We start from the raw sequence: 16,185 nt of genomic DNA, 5'->3' as shown, positions 1-16,185 counted from the left end.
CAATTACCTTTCATCTGTCTAGTTCATGTAATTTAGTATAAGCATGTGTTTAATTGGTTGCTATGGTTTTTTAGTACAGATGTATGCCTTCGAGCAATGAAAGTGAAGATCTCTATGTCAGTTTCCTGTAAATAATATGACATACAGAGAGGGAAATATAATTTATTGCAACTTTTTTATGAACAGGTTTTTTATTAATTCAAAGTAAGCATGAGAACATACACAAGAGTAATGAGCATTAGTGTATTGCGCTTTAGTACAAGTAAAGAAAAAATCCCATTTTTTTCTTTTTTGACGTTTTAAAAGATAGCCTCATGTTTTTGTTAGGGTGTCTGGAATGGCGCATTTTGTTATGTGATCTCTTTTAGTTTTTAAATACATTCTGTAGAATGCTCTTACTGTATTATTTATAAAGTCTCTAAGACTTGTTTGAATTCAACAATAACAAAAACACAACCTAAAAGATGTTATTGTAATACGTAAACCTAAGAGAGTTGCACTGTATTAGAAGAGATCTGCTGCCCTTTCAAAAAAGGTATCTGATACTAAAGGGTGAAGCTAGGCTTTCTGTTACTTGCGGCGAAGACACAACTTGCCCACCCACCTTGTCCCAGTTAATTGTAGTCACCCCCTACCTATATGACCACCACATATTACAGACAGCACCAGAGACCGTCATGTAATAGACAGCATTAGTGACCACCATATAATACAGACAGCATTAGTGACCACCATATAATAAAGACAGCATTTTTGACTGACTGCCATAAAATACACAGAGAGCTGTAACTAGACCTTTTGTTGCTATGTGCCAGGAAAATAATTGGTAAACCCCTCCCCCACACACCCCACTTTATTTTTCCAATAGGGACATAAGGTGCATGCCTCATGGGGAAGGGCCATGACAAAATTGATCCTAGTGACTACAATATAATGCAGAGAACATCTTAGTGACCGCCATATAATACAGAGAGCACCAGTGACTGCCATACAGTATTGAGAGCATCAGTGATTGCCATATAATACAGAGAACAACTATGACCACCATACAATATATGAAGCATCAGTGACTGCCATATAATAGAGGTGTGTGGCCGCCATATCATACAGAGGAGTGTGACTCTCATATAATACAGAGGATTGTGGCTGCCATATAATACAGAGAGTATTTTTGATCATCTTGCAATATCATTCCTTTATCAATATCTAACTCTTCCTTAAAATCATGAACTACTTTAGCTTCATAGAAACACTCCCATATAATATATTTATTCCTTTTACAATAATTACCTTTATAATACCTAATATTGATTAGCCCCAATATAATAAAATAATTACATTTGTATACATTAAACTCCTAATTACATGGTCTCTTAAAAACACTAAATCCTAATTAACACCATTAAATAATTAACCTTTTACCCTCCTTATTCTTTGTATTACATACCATAGACTTTACAAACTATACCCACCCAACCGCCTTCCCCCATACCCTAACTTACCTGTTGGAGATCTCTTCTGTTGAATCTTTTTCCCCATGTTGTTGCCACTGTGCTCAGGAAACAGGAAGCTTCATCCACTAGCTGCCGGTCAGGAAGATCTAGGAGAGGCTTTTGCTGTCAGCAAGTAGGAGGGCAATGCAGAGAGAGGCCTGTACAACCTGTTGTTACAGAGCACAGCCCCAGGCAATGGATAGGGAAGCAATTCACAGCATACCTAAAGACTCCTGAAGGGTAGGTATCAATTTCAGATTACCTAGGCCCAGGGCTGTTTCTAGCCAATTTGGCTCCCAATGCCCCCCTCCCCCCCACTCCCCTTAGATATAAAAAATACAAATTTGCTCTCCCAGCAAGGGGGCGTGGCCTAACTAAAATGGGTGCCTGAAAAGACTACCTTACACCCCAGTTTTTGACCCTGCACCAACAGATCATGCCACCACAGGGGAAAAAAATAAATTCCACCCTATTAAACCCCACAAAGTAATGCCCCCTGCACCATATTATGCCACACACCGCAATGGCCTTGATACATTATGCCATACAGTAAAGCTTAATTACTCTTAAATTACCTGCTCGTTGCCAAGGATTTCACGTGCTGGGTGTCATGCTCATTGCCAGGGGTTTCATGCTCTGGGATCCATGTTGGTTGCCAGGGGTTTCATGCACTGGGATCTATGCTGGTTGCCAAGGGTTTCATGCTCTGGGATCTATGTTGGTTGCCAGGGGTTTCATACTCTGGGACGGGTGTCATGATCATTGCCAGGGCTGTGTAATGCTAGTTGCCAGGGCCGTGTAATACCAGTTGCCAGGGCCGTGTTATGGTCTTTGTAACGGTTGTTTACAGCACCCGCCTGCGTGCCCTCCCGGCCGCCTGCCAGCATCTCCCTCCGCCTGCCTGTAGCTCTGTCCTATATCCAGGTGCTCCCCGTCATTAGTACTCCGCTCGGGGATGGAGTTTCGCGTAATGACGTGTTTGCATCGCCCTCCGTAAGAATTGGCACTGCCTAGGCCTCTGTAGGGGTCTGGAAACATAGGGGAGACCGAGGCGTAGCCAGGGCTCCCTTCCCTTGTGATTTTGATATTATGTCCCATGATGCAGCATAGTAATGTATATAACAAAGGGGCACAGCCAACCCCTCTCCAGCAGCACCCAAATGATCGGTGGCCCTGATCACACCACAAACATTATAACATTGTGAATGCATGATACAAATTGTAATTTTAATCCATTTACCTTGATCTTTAAACCAGTGGACGGAAGCTAAGTGGTTACATTGTGAAACATAAATGTTAGGTAATGCTAAGTTTCATTTAGTTCTGCTTTAAATAACTATTTTCCTTTAATAAGTAACACCGAGTTCTTTTCTGCTGTTTGTATTGTGTATTGTAGCCACGGCACTCGCTGTGCAGGAGAAGTTTCTGCTGCTGCAAACAATAATATTTGTGGAGTGGGAGTTGCGTATAACTCAAAAGTAGCTGGTACAGTATAATTTATTAAACCCATTATTCTGTTGCTTTACAGTTTTATTTATTGAGCAGAAAAAAAATTTGAATAATTTCCACATTAAAATGCTGTAGAAGTTTGCACTATTCAGACATACTTGTATAACTGAGCTTATTCTAGTTTCTAGCGCCACCTGCTGTTTATCATAGGTATATATGAAAGAGTAGTGGACACTGGGCCTGATGTAGAATAAAATTGTGACTTTTATGCACACGCAAAAAAGAGTGTCTATACAGTTTTCTGCTGCTGGGTTTTTTATTTGCATCTTCAGAGACTTTATATTTACCATAGCGATACATCTAGCATAAAAAAAGCATCCACCATAACCAGTGAAGCCACCAGTCATGTGATCGCCGCCAGCATGTGTGCATGCGTACAGATGCGCTTCTAGGGGACTGTATCATCTGCAGCCCCTAGGAGCACGGTAAGCCTGCCGATGGAACAATGGGAGTGGCTTCACATAGATTTTTCTGCTACTACCACACTGGACTGGCAGTCCTGGGGGAGAAGTTTTGTCCCTTGAGACTGGTGTGTGATTAGCAGAGAGAGCTTCCAATGTAAGTGCAGTTAACTCCACCTACACACTAGGGGTGGCTTACTAGGAGTGATGGCGTATCATTGGGGGTGTGGAAGTTTTACAGGGGGCTCAGTCCTGCAGCCCCTAGGTATAATCTGCCACTAATCATAACATAACTGGGCCTATAGGGCACACAAAGATTTTCTTCCTCAAAATCTTAACCCCTTCAGTACGGAGACTGTTTCTTGCCCCTCTGCTAAGCCTTTTTTTCTACTGGACACTTTCCAACAGTAATATCAGAACATATTTTTTTCAGAAGCCTTTGAATTTTCTGAAACCACCATTACCTAGCTTATGGGGAATATGTAATAGTGTCTTTGCCGGCGGTGCGGGATACTGGCTCCTGTCAGAAGTTTTTTTTTAAAGCAGCAATCATTTACAAGTCATGGTGAATAGACGCTGTGCGCATGTGCACAGTGTTTTTTCCCTAGAGACGGAGGGAGGGGGGCATGCCAGCAGCTCATAGAGCGCTGGCCATGACCTCATAGTGACGAAAAACGGAGAACAGCTCGCGATCGCGGCACTACTGCAAAGCCACGCCCCTTTCCTATAGGCCACACCTTTTTGGGTGGGCGCAGCGCCAAAGCGTCCCTCATTCTCTCCTCCCAATGTTGGGAGGTATGGTGTAGAGTGCTATTGTCTTCGGAAAGATGGCGTTATCTCCCTATGGAGTAGCCCAAACGGAGATGGATCTATCTGTAATGGGCTGTAGCTGAATCCAATGCCTATCGCAACTACTTTGAACACCATATGCATGTTTGGATGGCAGCACGGTAGTGGCTAGATCCAAATTGAAAAATAAAGTGACCAGGTTAGCCGATGAGCGCGTATCCCAGCAACATCCCCATGTTCGCTTCCTTGCAAAAAACGGCCCTTGTTGCCACAATATGTGCAGGGCCGGCAACAGAAATCTTGGGTCCAGTACAGTGATATCTCTGAGGCCCCCTCAGATTATATATATTTATATAATCTGACAATATCTGCCCCCCCCCCCCCCCCCTGTCGCTGGCCCTGAATATGTGGAACATCTGTATTCTACATGGTTAGGCCTCTATGGGTCTGATGCAAAGTTGGACGACTGTATGTCGCCCACAGTATGTGCACAGAAAAAGGTGTATATTTGACATAACTTGTAATGTGCCTGCCTCCTATAGGTATACTTAGTTTGATACTAGTCATCATCAGTGTACACTTGCTCCTCCAACAAGCCTAGTCCGGGATAATTAGTACCGCCCCACCATCAGCGTCTCTCATTAAGAGGAGATACTAATGAAAAGTGTACGACTTCACTGCTCATACTTTAGTGCACACAGTTCCGCATCATGAGGGTAAGTCAGACCTGATCATAGCAGCAAATTTGTTAGCAGTTGGGCAAAACCATGTGCACTGCAGGGGGGGGGGGGGGGGGCAGATATAACATGTGCAGAGAGAGTTAGATTTGGGTGTGGTGTATTCAAATTGAAATCTAAATTGCAGTGTAAAAATAAAGCAGCCAGTATTGACCCTGCACAGAAACAATTTAACCCACCCAAATCTAACTCTCTCTGCATGTGCTATATCTGTCCCACCTGCAGTGCACATGGTGTTGCCCAACTGCCAACAAATTTGCTACTGCGATCAGGTCTGAATTACCCCCCATGTGCAGTGTGAATACACACAAGAATGGGGGGAGATGTAACACACTTTCTAAAGAGGGGAGCCCATAGCAACAATCAGCTTCTACCTGTTATTTTATAGACTGTACTTGATTAATGCTAGCTGGAACCTGATTGGTTGCTTTGTTCAACTTCACTTGTCCACCACTCCAATCTTTAGAATGTTTAATAAACTTCCCCCCACATTCCGCAAACAAGCTTAAGGCCCATACACACTTGACGATAAAATGAGCGACGTCGTTCATTTCAGCCCTCATCAACGACGTCGCTCATTATATCGTCAAGTGTGTATGCATCCGACGACCACCGATGCGCGGCCCCGCGGGACGTTAACGACCCTCGCTTATCTGTGGAGCATGTATGCTCAATTTCCACTATGGTCGTTACCGACCAGAGACGTCGTTGAATGTGTATGGTGTGAACGACCAACGACCAAGCCACTGTTCACCAGCCCTGTTCCCAGCTCATTATTTTAATAAACTGTTCAGCTTGGATGCTTCAACGATGAATGGTCTTTGGTCTTTGGTCGTTGGTCTTTGGTCTTTGGTCGTTGAGTGTGTATGCTCATGTCGTTTGCTCAGCTGTTCAAGGGAAGTTCAAGGGAAGTCGTTAACGACGTTCGTTAACGACGTGTGCATCGTCAAGTGTGTATGGGCCTTTACACTAACTGAGCATCAGGTCTGTGATTGGAAAGAAACTGCATGCCAATGTGTTTTGTAGTGATATATAGAGTTTGAGCAATTTCATTCTTGAATGACAGGAATCCGTATGCTGGACCAACCCTTTATGACGGATATAATCGAAGCTTCATCCATCAGTCACATGCCACAGGTCATAGACATTTATAGCGCCAGCTGGGGACCCACTGATGATGGCAAAACAGTGGATGGACCAAGAGAATTGACATTACAGGCCATGGCAGATGGTGTAAACAAGGTAATGACTACTGATTTGTAGTGCTTTTTATTTTAACATCCTAATCTCTGAGTATGCGTATAAATAATAGGATGTAAAATATATGATTTGTTTTCATTAGCCTATATGATATGCTCCTCTGCAATATGCTTTATATCGCTCTCCGGGCCTCATTCAGCTTCAGTTACAACTTCGCAAAATCGCAAATCAGCCAATTATCGGACATCTGCGCATGTGCTGTGACCTCATCGTGCGTGCGCAAAGGCCAAAATGCAAATGCAGTGTGATCGCAGGGCCAGCAATCTGCAATCGCATAACGATTGCTAGGAAGTGTCCATTTGTGGGAGGTTATATGGCGTTGCGGGGAGTGACTGAAAAAATGCAGATGTGCCATGGCCGTTTTTAGGGCGTGCATCTGACATCAGTTGTAATGGATTGCATGGTGCCAGGGTGAATGCATTCTCATTATTCTGAGTAGCCCTTGGTCAACAAAACTGCCCTGGGTCAACCACAACTGCCCTGGGTCAACCACAACTGCCAATAGTACTCAATTTCACTAGCTTTTTTTGTAGAAGCAGGATTGAGAAAATCACACTTCCTGTCACAATAACGATCCATGCTGAATGAGGTCCTCTGTCACCATTCAGACCGTTGATAAAATAAGTGGTTTGCTTTCAGTGGGTGGGGTTATATCGTCAAAATAATGGCACAGACGTTTTGAAACTATACATAACGTGTGGTATCTTATTCTTCTCTAAGAACTTGAAGAAGTGTTGTAGTGTCAAAACTTTGTGCTTTCCTTATGGCTTTGACTTTCCGCTAAATACATGTATGCACATTCACCCCATGATGTAAGAATGAAGCCTCACTGCCTTTTGTGAATAATTTTGGCAAATCTTAGTAAATAAATGTCACCTGGCGCTCTCCTTAGTCCCCCATAAATATATTATGGAGCAGTCTTTGTTGTTACTTCGGTATATATAGAGCAGCTTTTTTAAATTAAGTAACATAATAATAATAATAATAATTTTATTTATGTAGCGCTCTTTCTCCAATAGGACTCAAGGCGCTTAACAGATACATAGCATAATATAGTACAGAAACAATGAATTACAGAAAAGCTTTTCATAAAATACAGAAACATGTAGATACTAAAGGGACATTATGGAAATGCTTGAGTAAACAGGAAAGTCTTGAGTCTATTTTTGAAGGATTCTAAAGTTTGAGCCTCTCGCACTGGCCCTCATTCCGAGTTGTTCGCTCGCAAGCTGCTTTTAGCAGCATTGCACACGCTAAGCCGCCGCCTACTGGGAGTGAATCTTAGCATAGTAGATTTGCGAACGAAAGATTAGCAGATTTGCGAATAGACAGTTCTTAGCAGTTTCTGAGTAGCTCGAGACTTACTCTGCAACTGCGATCAGTTCAGTCAGTTTCGTTCCTGGTTTGACGTCACAAACACACCCAGCGTTCACCCAGACACTCCCCCGTTTCTTCAGACACTCCCGCGTTTTTCCCAGAAACGGCAGCGTTTTTTCGCACACACCCATAAAACGGCCAGTTTCCGCCCAGAAACACCCACTTCCTGTCAATCACACTACGATCACCAGAACGAAGAAAAAACCTTGTAATGCCGTGAGTAAAATATCTAACTTAATAGCAAATTTACTTGGCACAGTCGCACTGCGGACATTGCGCATGCGCATTAGCGACTAATCACTCCATTGCGAAAAAAAATAACGAGCGATCAACTCGGAATGACCACCACTGTGCGGGGAAATGAGTTCCATAGAGTCTGAGCCACATGACTAAAAGCTCGACCCCCAGATGAATTACAGGAGATTCTAGGTACTGCTAAAAGTCCTTCATCTACAGATCGCAGTAATCGAGTGGGGCAGTATGGGGTCAGTAGCTGCTTCAGGTACCTTGGGCCCTGGTCATGTAGTGCTTTGAAACTCAGTAAGCCAATCTTGAAGATGATTCGCCATCTTACAGGCAGCCAGTGAAGGGAGTAGAGGATGGGTGTTATGTGGCTAGAATGGGGCTTTTTGATTAACAGCCTGGCAGCTGTGTTTTGCACCAGCTGTAAGCGGTGCAATTCTTTTCTGGGAGACCAAGGTAGAGGGCATTACAGTAGTCTAATCGAGATGATACAAATGCATGTATGACTTTTGGCAGATCATCTGAGGGAATTAAGTGCTTGATTCTGGCTATGTTCCTCAGGTAAAAGAATGAGGATTTGATTGTGGCTGATATCTGATGTTTAAGTGTCAAGCCACCATGCAGGACACGCCAAGATTCTGCACACGATCAGTGGTTTGTAATTCTGAATCCCCAGGTGTAAGTCCAGTTGGTTGGCTATGCAGCAGTCTCATCCTTTGATGTTGCGGTCCTATCATAAGGAGTGGACCTCTGTTTTATCCATGTTCAGTCGCAACCAACTGGCACTCATCCACTCCTGGAGCTCAGCTAGACAGATATTTAGGGTTGCTATTGGGTTATCAGTGCACAGAGCAAAGGACAAGTACAGTTGCGTGTCACCTGCATAGCAGTGGTAGACCAGGCCATGGTGCCTAATTATTTCAACCAGTGGGAGCATGTATACTGCAAAAAGCATGGGGGATAGTATAGAACCTTGTGGGACACCACATGGCAATGGCACTGATGGTGATGAGTATACTCCAGATGATACTCTCTGTGACCTGCCTGTAAGAAATGATTTGAACCAGCTTAGGACTGTGCCATCCAGTCCACAGAAATTTATCAGGTGCTGAATCAGAAGCCCATGATACATGGTATAAAATGCTGCAGAGATATTCAGAAGGATTAAGACTGAACAGTCACCTCTGTCTCTTGCAATCAGAAGATCATTTAACACACACACCAGGGCTGTTTTAGTGCTAAGTCTTCTCCTGAATCCTGATTGGAATGGACCATAAATAACATGGGTTGTCAGGCAAGTTTCCAGTTGATTTGCAACCACTTTCTCAATAAACTTTCCTAGAAAAGGAAGATTTAATACTGGTCTGCAGTTGGTCATGCAGTCGGGATCTAAATTAGGTTTTTTAAGAAGAGGTCTAACAATTGCTTCCTTTAGGGGTCCAGGAAAAATGCCTGTCTGCAAAGAGCATTGAACAATTTTTGCAAAGACGTGGCCAATTATAGCCATACAACCTATTAGAAGCTTGGTTGAGGCGGGGTCCAGAACACTGGTGGTCGGACGTAAAATCCGAGCAATTTCAGTAAGGTCCTTTACATCCACTGGATCAAAGTTGGTCCATGAAGGCAGGTGCCTTACACTGGCAGGTTTTGTAGTTTGGCACTCCTTTGATGGCACTGTGGAGATTCCAGCCTGGATGGTGGATATTTTATCTGTAAAGAAGTTTGCAAACTCATTGCTTCTTGCCTGGGAGAAGATTTCATCAGTCTGCTGGCTTGCAAAGCATCTCCACTGTGCGGAAAAGTTGAGCTGTGCTGCTGGGGCCATATCCTTGTTTTTAAAGAACATCTGTACATTCATATATATATTTGGTGTTTTGATTTGCAATGGTCATTATTGACAAATAAAGCATGAGCATTTGAAGAGATGCTTTTTTGCATCCGTTAAATGGTGTACCATCAATAGTATGCATCAACTAAACAAACAAAAAAAACCCCACTTATTTTCTGCTGCATTGTATACTACTGTAAACAACTGATATAATATACAGTATCTTTTGTCACAACGGGGTCTATATCATAAGATAGATATACCACTCTTGGTGTGCTGTTGTGTTCTGATATACACAGGCTGAGTACGTTCAACCACTCAAGGCGTGTATATATCAGAGCATGACCGCACACCGTAGAGTGGTATAGTATATATCTCTTATGTTATGTCCCTGTTGTGTCAAAATAAAGCAAAACAGATACAGAACAGGAGGAAAAAATAATTCAGAATAAGACGTTTAATTTGAATTATTTTTAATTAATAAACATGTAAATGGATAACAGTGTAAGTGAATAAAATAGTTGAAATGTATTTGTCAGAAATGTGGATGTCCATCAGTGAGGCAATGAGGTAGTGATGTGTTGATAGAAGTGACTTGGTGATGTGCTGCTGTCATTGAGGTAGTGATGTGCTGCTGTCATTTAGGCAGTGATGTGTTGCTGTCAATGAGTCAGGAATGTGCTGTCTATGAGGCAGGGATGTGCTGCTGTTAGTGAGGCAGGGGCATGCTGCTGTCAGTGAGTCAGTGGTGTGCTGCTGGCAGTGAGGCAGTGATGTGCTGCTGGCAGTGAGGCAGGGATGAACTGCTTTCTCTGAGTAGTGTATCTGTGAGTGATGCTATTCTTATGCCTGTGAAGTGATGCTGTGGCTGTTCGATGAGGTTTTGGTGACAGTTGTAAGTAGTGCAGGTGTTCAGTTACACTGGCAGGTGTGCAGTTTTTGGGAAATAATGCATGGTCAGGTGGTATAGTGTGCCCAGTCATGTCACCACTCCCCAGTTGGCATACTTTGCTCTGCTACAAATATGCATAATAGGATGAATGGAAGTATTGCTCCATCTCCCTCTCTGATCAGGGCTTGGGCAATCTCTACCCTGAAAGAAAGCTCTATCCTTGCAAATTTAATGACCACAAATCTTGAAAGATACCCTAAGATTGTGTCCACGCAAGATCTACTACCGCTAGATACCCCCCTCAACCCCCGTCATTTACATTTACAGTACCTGCAGACAGAATTGGTGGTTGGTAATCCAGGAGGGCAACTGTCATCGTATCCTGTGCCCCGCAGTGACCCCCGGTGATGTAAAATGAAATGCTGCTTCATAACATTGCTTTACTGCACTGGCGGACACAGCAGGAGCACAGCAATCCGATGACCAGCTGCTCTCAGCAGATCACTGATTTACAGGTTCCTGGATGCAGCATATACATCATAGACACATGGCTGATCACAGGGGACAGATCTGAGCACAGCCTTCACTGCCAGCAGGCAGAGAAGGCTGTGCAGGAGCCAGGGAAGCAGAAGGAAACCTAGATAATGCTATATAAAGATAGCATTATTATCACTGGGCTCCCACCGGTGGGTTTTTTTTTTACACTTTTTTTTTTGTAAATTTGGACAGATCACAATTCCAATTACAATATGGAAATGTGATCTGTAATGCAAATTTTAGGGCTAGGAGGAGAATTTTGCTAATGCTCCTCCAATTGTCTTTTAGTACATTCTAGTGATAATAAATTAATGTGAAAAGGGTGTGAAAATAATTTTGATAACTATGCCTGTTAGTACATCTGCCCCATTGTCTTGTTTGATTACTTGTTTTAATACTGTTTTGTTCTCTTTACTAAAGCGGGACTAGAGGTGTGTACTATATACCTAGCATTTATGGACTATAAGGTGACACCCACCAAGACACCCCGAGAGGAGTAGCATAGCCTCTTTTCTTTACATTTTGCATTTTATTCGCATTGCAGACACAGCGAACACCACTCACAGTGTATTAGAGGTGCAGCACAGGAATTAGTTGTAAACACAAAGGGGTTTATATTATATACAGTATCAAGCAGGGAAATGAGTGGAGAAGTAGTCAATCAGCTCCTACTTATCACTTTGTAGACTATACTTGATAAATGCAACCTCAAAGGTGATTGGTTGCTATGGGCAACTCCTCCATGACCCACTTCTCCACTCTTGTCACTGCTTGATATACCAACCCCAAAGTTGCAGGTGAATTACAATGGAACTTGGCATGAGAAAAGCCACAACTGCTGCATTGTAGCACTTTGTACAGTACACAGATTCTGACTGAGTCACACACAGAGATATACAAATGTTGCACATCAGATTAATGAGTGTAATCTAGCAATGTAGTATTGTTACTTCCAGTTGTTTTATTTATGCAAATAAGATTAAACTTTTGCTTGACACGACCACGTCAGCAAGACCAAGCGGGGATTCAGTGTGATATCCCTATGGACTGTTACTGTAACCCTCACCCGTTCTCTACCCTAACCCTCCCTTGTGGGTGCCTAACCCTAGCCATCCCCAGTGGTGCCTAACCCTCTCTTCCCTGTTGCTTTACCTAACCCTACCCGCTCAGTGCCTAACCCTAACCTCCCTTTCTTAGTGCCCGACCCTAACCCCACTCTCTGGTACCTAACCATACCCTTCCTGTGCCTGCATCCTAACCATAACCCCCCCTTCTAATACCTAAACCTAACCTCGCACTCCCCGCGGCAGGACTTGAGCATGTTCCACTGAAAGAACGATTGGGATTCTGGGCATTAGTATTTTGACATCGGCATCCTGACCTCCGTCGGGATTTAGATGCCGGTCTTATGGCGTACTTCGGGATTCCAGCGTCGGTATTTCGACCGCTGGGATCCCGTCCTTCGATAAATTAACTACAATCCCCCTTGCAGGGCTATTTGGCACGAATGAAGCCACAATGTACAGTATGAGGACACATCTGTAAATATGCTGGCCCTACTGTATATAATTAAATAATAATAAATAAACAATATAATTTAAAATTACAGCATATTCCCGGATATCTCAAATCCCGATTGCTTGTGGGAGATATTTTGTCAATCATATACTGTAATTCTTTCTCAATGCTTTACTGTAGATATAAGTCATGAGAATAGTACATTATGATTAGCTACAATATTATCACTCCAATTTCCCCTCTATGGTATTTGCAGGGTCGCGGAGGGAAGGGCAGCATTTATGTCTGGGCATCTGGAGACGGTGGAAGTTACGATGACTGCAACTGCGATGGTTATGCATCGAGCATGTGGACGATCTCCATCAACTCAGCAATCAATGATGGCAGGACCGCACTGTATGATGAAAGCTGCTCCTCCACGTTAGCCTCTACATTCAGCAACGGTAGAAAAAGTAATCCCGAAGCTGGCGTGGTGGGTATGAGATACAAGCTCCCGTCTCACTACAGCAACAGCAGTTACAGCACGTCAAATGACAGAAAATCCAATGATGCTTCCGCTATGGGCAAATGAGAAAAATGTTAATAATTAAACAGATCGAGAGCTTGGAGTTGCATTGGTTCAGTTACTGTGCTTGTTGCTACAATCAATACACAATTTAAAAAAAATCATTAATGTTTTGCTTCATAGATCTGTATCGATGTTACTGTTATAGCCTATAGGTATAACAAATAGATTTGTCTGGGTGGTTGTAATACAAAGCTTTAGCAGAGTGAGAAAATGGACAAGGTACAGTACGGCTGAACGTTTCTATATGTTTTATGACAAATAATTACAAAACCGTTGCTACATTACCAACAGTATAATATGACTATGGACCTAATTCAGACCTAATTCAGACCCCTGCATGCGGGGTCCTTCCCCTCCCTGCAGACATGCAAAAGCATCGCACCGTGCCAATGCTTTTGCACCTGACGAATAGCTCTCTGCCTACCCCAGCCCGCCATGTTTAGGGTCGCAGCCAGAGCCGTCTTAACAGCAGTGTAGGCCCCTGGGCACAGCAATGCACTGGGGCCCCTACCCACCCATCAGCGGTAGGGGTGGGGGGTGCTATCAGCGGCAGCTTTGATGTCCCGCGGGGGGTATGGGATGTTCTATCTTTCGCTCAGCATGTAGGACCTGGAGAAATAATTTCTGCTAATTACTCCTTTACTGCACAAATGGGGCAGGAAGGAGAACACTAAACTGTAGAAGGGGACATTATGCAAAATGGAGGGGCCCCGGTACATGACTTCCAGGGTGGTAGGGGGTGTTTAATACACAGGGGAGGGGTGGATAGTGGAGTGGTCTTAAAATAGTCATCATTTTCTGGTGCGAGGGCAGCTTGCTTTACTGCAGATATCTCCAGTTCCTGGAAATAGATTTCTTAGCTTTAACAGGATAAAAAAATAGAGAGTCCCACCTTACAGGAGGTACTGGGGACTTGGGGATCAGAGTTCAGGAGCCAGAGCAATTCACCAACGAATATATAAAACTGCATACCAGGTGCGTGGAGATGGAGCAGGAACCATCTGCTGGAAGGATGGTATCTTTGGCTCTGGGTATAGTAGAGACAAGCTGCCAGTGTCCACTGAAAGGGGGGAGTCTCGGCTTTTGAATTATGCCCTCAGAAATACTCTAAGTCAGACATAACCTGAGATATCTGGCTGGGAAGAACAATTAACAGGCTTGGATGGGGACCACTGCTTTGAAGTTGGATATCTCCGGTTCCCTAGGGCCGATTTTCAAAAATCTGGTACACCTGGAAAGACGGGACCCTCAGCTATCAGCCTAGGGCCCTTACACTTCTGGGGCCCTTGGGCAAAAGCCCATTGAGCCCATACGAAAAGACGGCCCTGGTCGCAGCGGCTACATGTGATGTCACACAGCCGCAGGAGCCCACCCTGCAAATGGTCCAGTCACACCTGTGTTGTCTGGACCGCACCCCCTAATCATCACCTCAACACCGCAGAGGCAATCGCACAAGTGAGATGCCGTCACATCTCACTGAGTGCGCACGTGCAGTGCGGCTGCTGCGTGTGCGTACACTTCACTTGGCTTCAGCCTGTGTACGCTGCCACTGCACGACCAGGTCTGGATAGGCATTATGTATTATTCACTATGAGTTGAACACAAGTAGCTGCTTCTGCATTGCACAGATAGCATTAACGTTTGCACGGTCTTGGCCCCCAGACATGGACCTGATGAGGCATCCCCTGCACTGCTCCTGGATTGATTTTCCTGCCACATGGCGGGCGCTCTTCGAACACCAGGCTCTGTCTCCTGCTCCTCACTCACGGCTGCTGTTTGCCAACGTATTTTTTGGTTGGTGGCCACCAGCTCTGGTTTTGCCAGTTACATTGACCATAAATAAATTGATTTGGAATTGGACTACCAACCCATTGCACTCCTGCAAGTGCCCTACGGCACCCAGTTAGGAGCCACTGATGTATTTGATGCTTAAAATATTATTCTGAATATTTTTTCATTGAATTTCACAACCAGTTGAATGAAATAACAGGTACATTTTCCTCAAAATCATTTAAATCTGTTATTTCTCTACAGAAAAAAGTATTAATATCCCATATTTGAGTGCATAATGTATAAAAATTTAATTTTCTATAAAAAGTGGAACATCTTGCTTTCTTGGTGTTCTCTTCCTTTAAATATCCATCAAACCCATTTCTGTGCACTATTTGCTAGATCGATTTTCTGCAAAATCAGTGGACATGCAGCTCTGTCGGTCTCTTTCATTATTATTATTATTTGCATGAAGGACTCTCTTATTATTTAACTTAATATATACTGTATCATACAACATTGTCATTTTTGGTGATTATTTATCCTTGGAGTATTTATAAGCAGTATCTATGAATGAAGGAGATACTGACACCATCTTTGCATTAGGGATCTGCCAGAACTCATGTGCATAGTGTTCTCATTGATCAAGGTTCGTGAATGATATGATTGATTTCTGCATAACATGAAATCTATTATACAAAGTGTTTTGCAAGATTAATATTTCATTGCATTTAAATTACTTGTGCGTCATATGACTTTCATTATATTCTAATCCATGACCTATACATTTTTAATTTGTGTTTTCAGGCGACAACGGATTTGTATGGAAACTGTACCCTACGTCACTCAGGAACATCAGCAGCTGCACCAGAAGCAGCTGGCGTCTTTGCCTTGGCCCTTGAGGCTAAGTAAGTTAACATGACCTTCTTCGCTTATATACTGTAGGATATGCCCAAACACAAATCACCTCTTGCCTGCTCCTATGGAGAGCTGCCATCAGAATTGTGGGGCCTGGGACTGCCAGAATTGGAAGGGCCCCCCACCACCCTCTCCGTCTGCTCCCCCTGCAGGCCTCACAACTTACTGTTCTGAGCGCTGGTTGCCGGGACAAGGCCACAGGACATCAGGTATCCTGTGGGCCGGGACTACAGCAGCAGCACAGGGAAGGAGTCTGGAGCAGGCAGCCATAAAGGGATAGAGCCAACAGTATTCCAATTTGGAGCCAGCCTCAAGCCAATCGAAGCTGTTGGACCAGCAGCCAAT

At 43.7% G+C, this 16,185-nt stretch overlaps 1 protein-coding gene across 1 annotated transcript in view; it reads left to right on the top strand.

The window, feature by feature from the left end:
- Nucleotides 1-16,185, top strand: part of PCSK2 (proprotein convertase subtilisin/kexin type 2) — a 342,143-nt gene that overhangs the window by 304,255 nt on the left and 21,703 nt on the right. The window contains exons 7-10 of the mRNA XM_063918519.1: nucleotides 2,890-2,978; nucleotides 5,996-6,171; nucleotides 12,841-13,056; nucleotides 15,730-15,830. Of these exons, the coding sequence (XP_063774589.1) occupies nucleotides 2,890-2,978; nucleotides 5,996-6,171; nucleotides 12,841-13,056; nucleotides 15,730-15,830 (582 nt within the window). The remainder of the gene's footprint in view (nucleotides 1-2,889; nucleotides 2,979-5,995; nucleotides 6,172-12,840; nucleotides 13,057-15,729; nucleotides 15,831-16,185) is intronic.

This window comes from Pseudophryne corroboree, chromosome 4 (assembly GCF_028390025.1).
Source record: "Pseudophryne corroboree isolate aPseCor3 chromosome 4, aPseCor3.hap2, whole genome shotgun sequence".
In the NCBI taxonomy this organism is placed as follows: Eukaryota; Metazoa; Chordata; class Amphibia; order Anura; family Myobatrachidae; genus Pseudophryne; species Pseudophryne corroboree.
The sequence above is the reverse complement of the archived record's forward strand: the minus strand, read 5'-3'. Positions and strand labels throughout refer to the sequence as shown.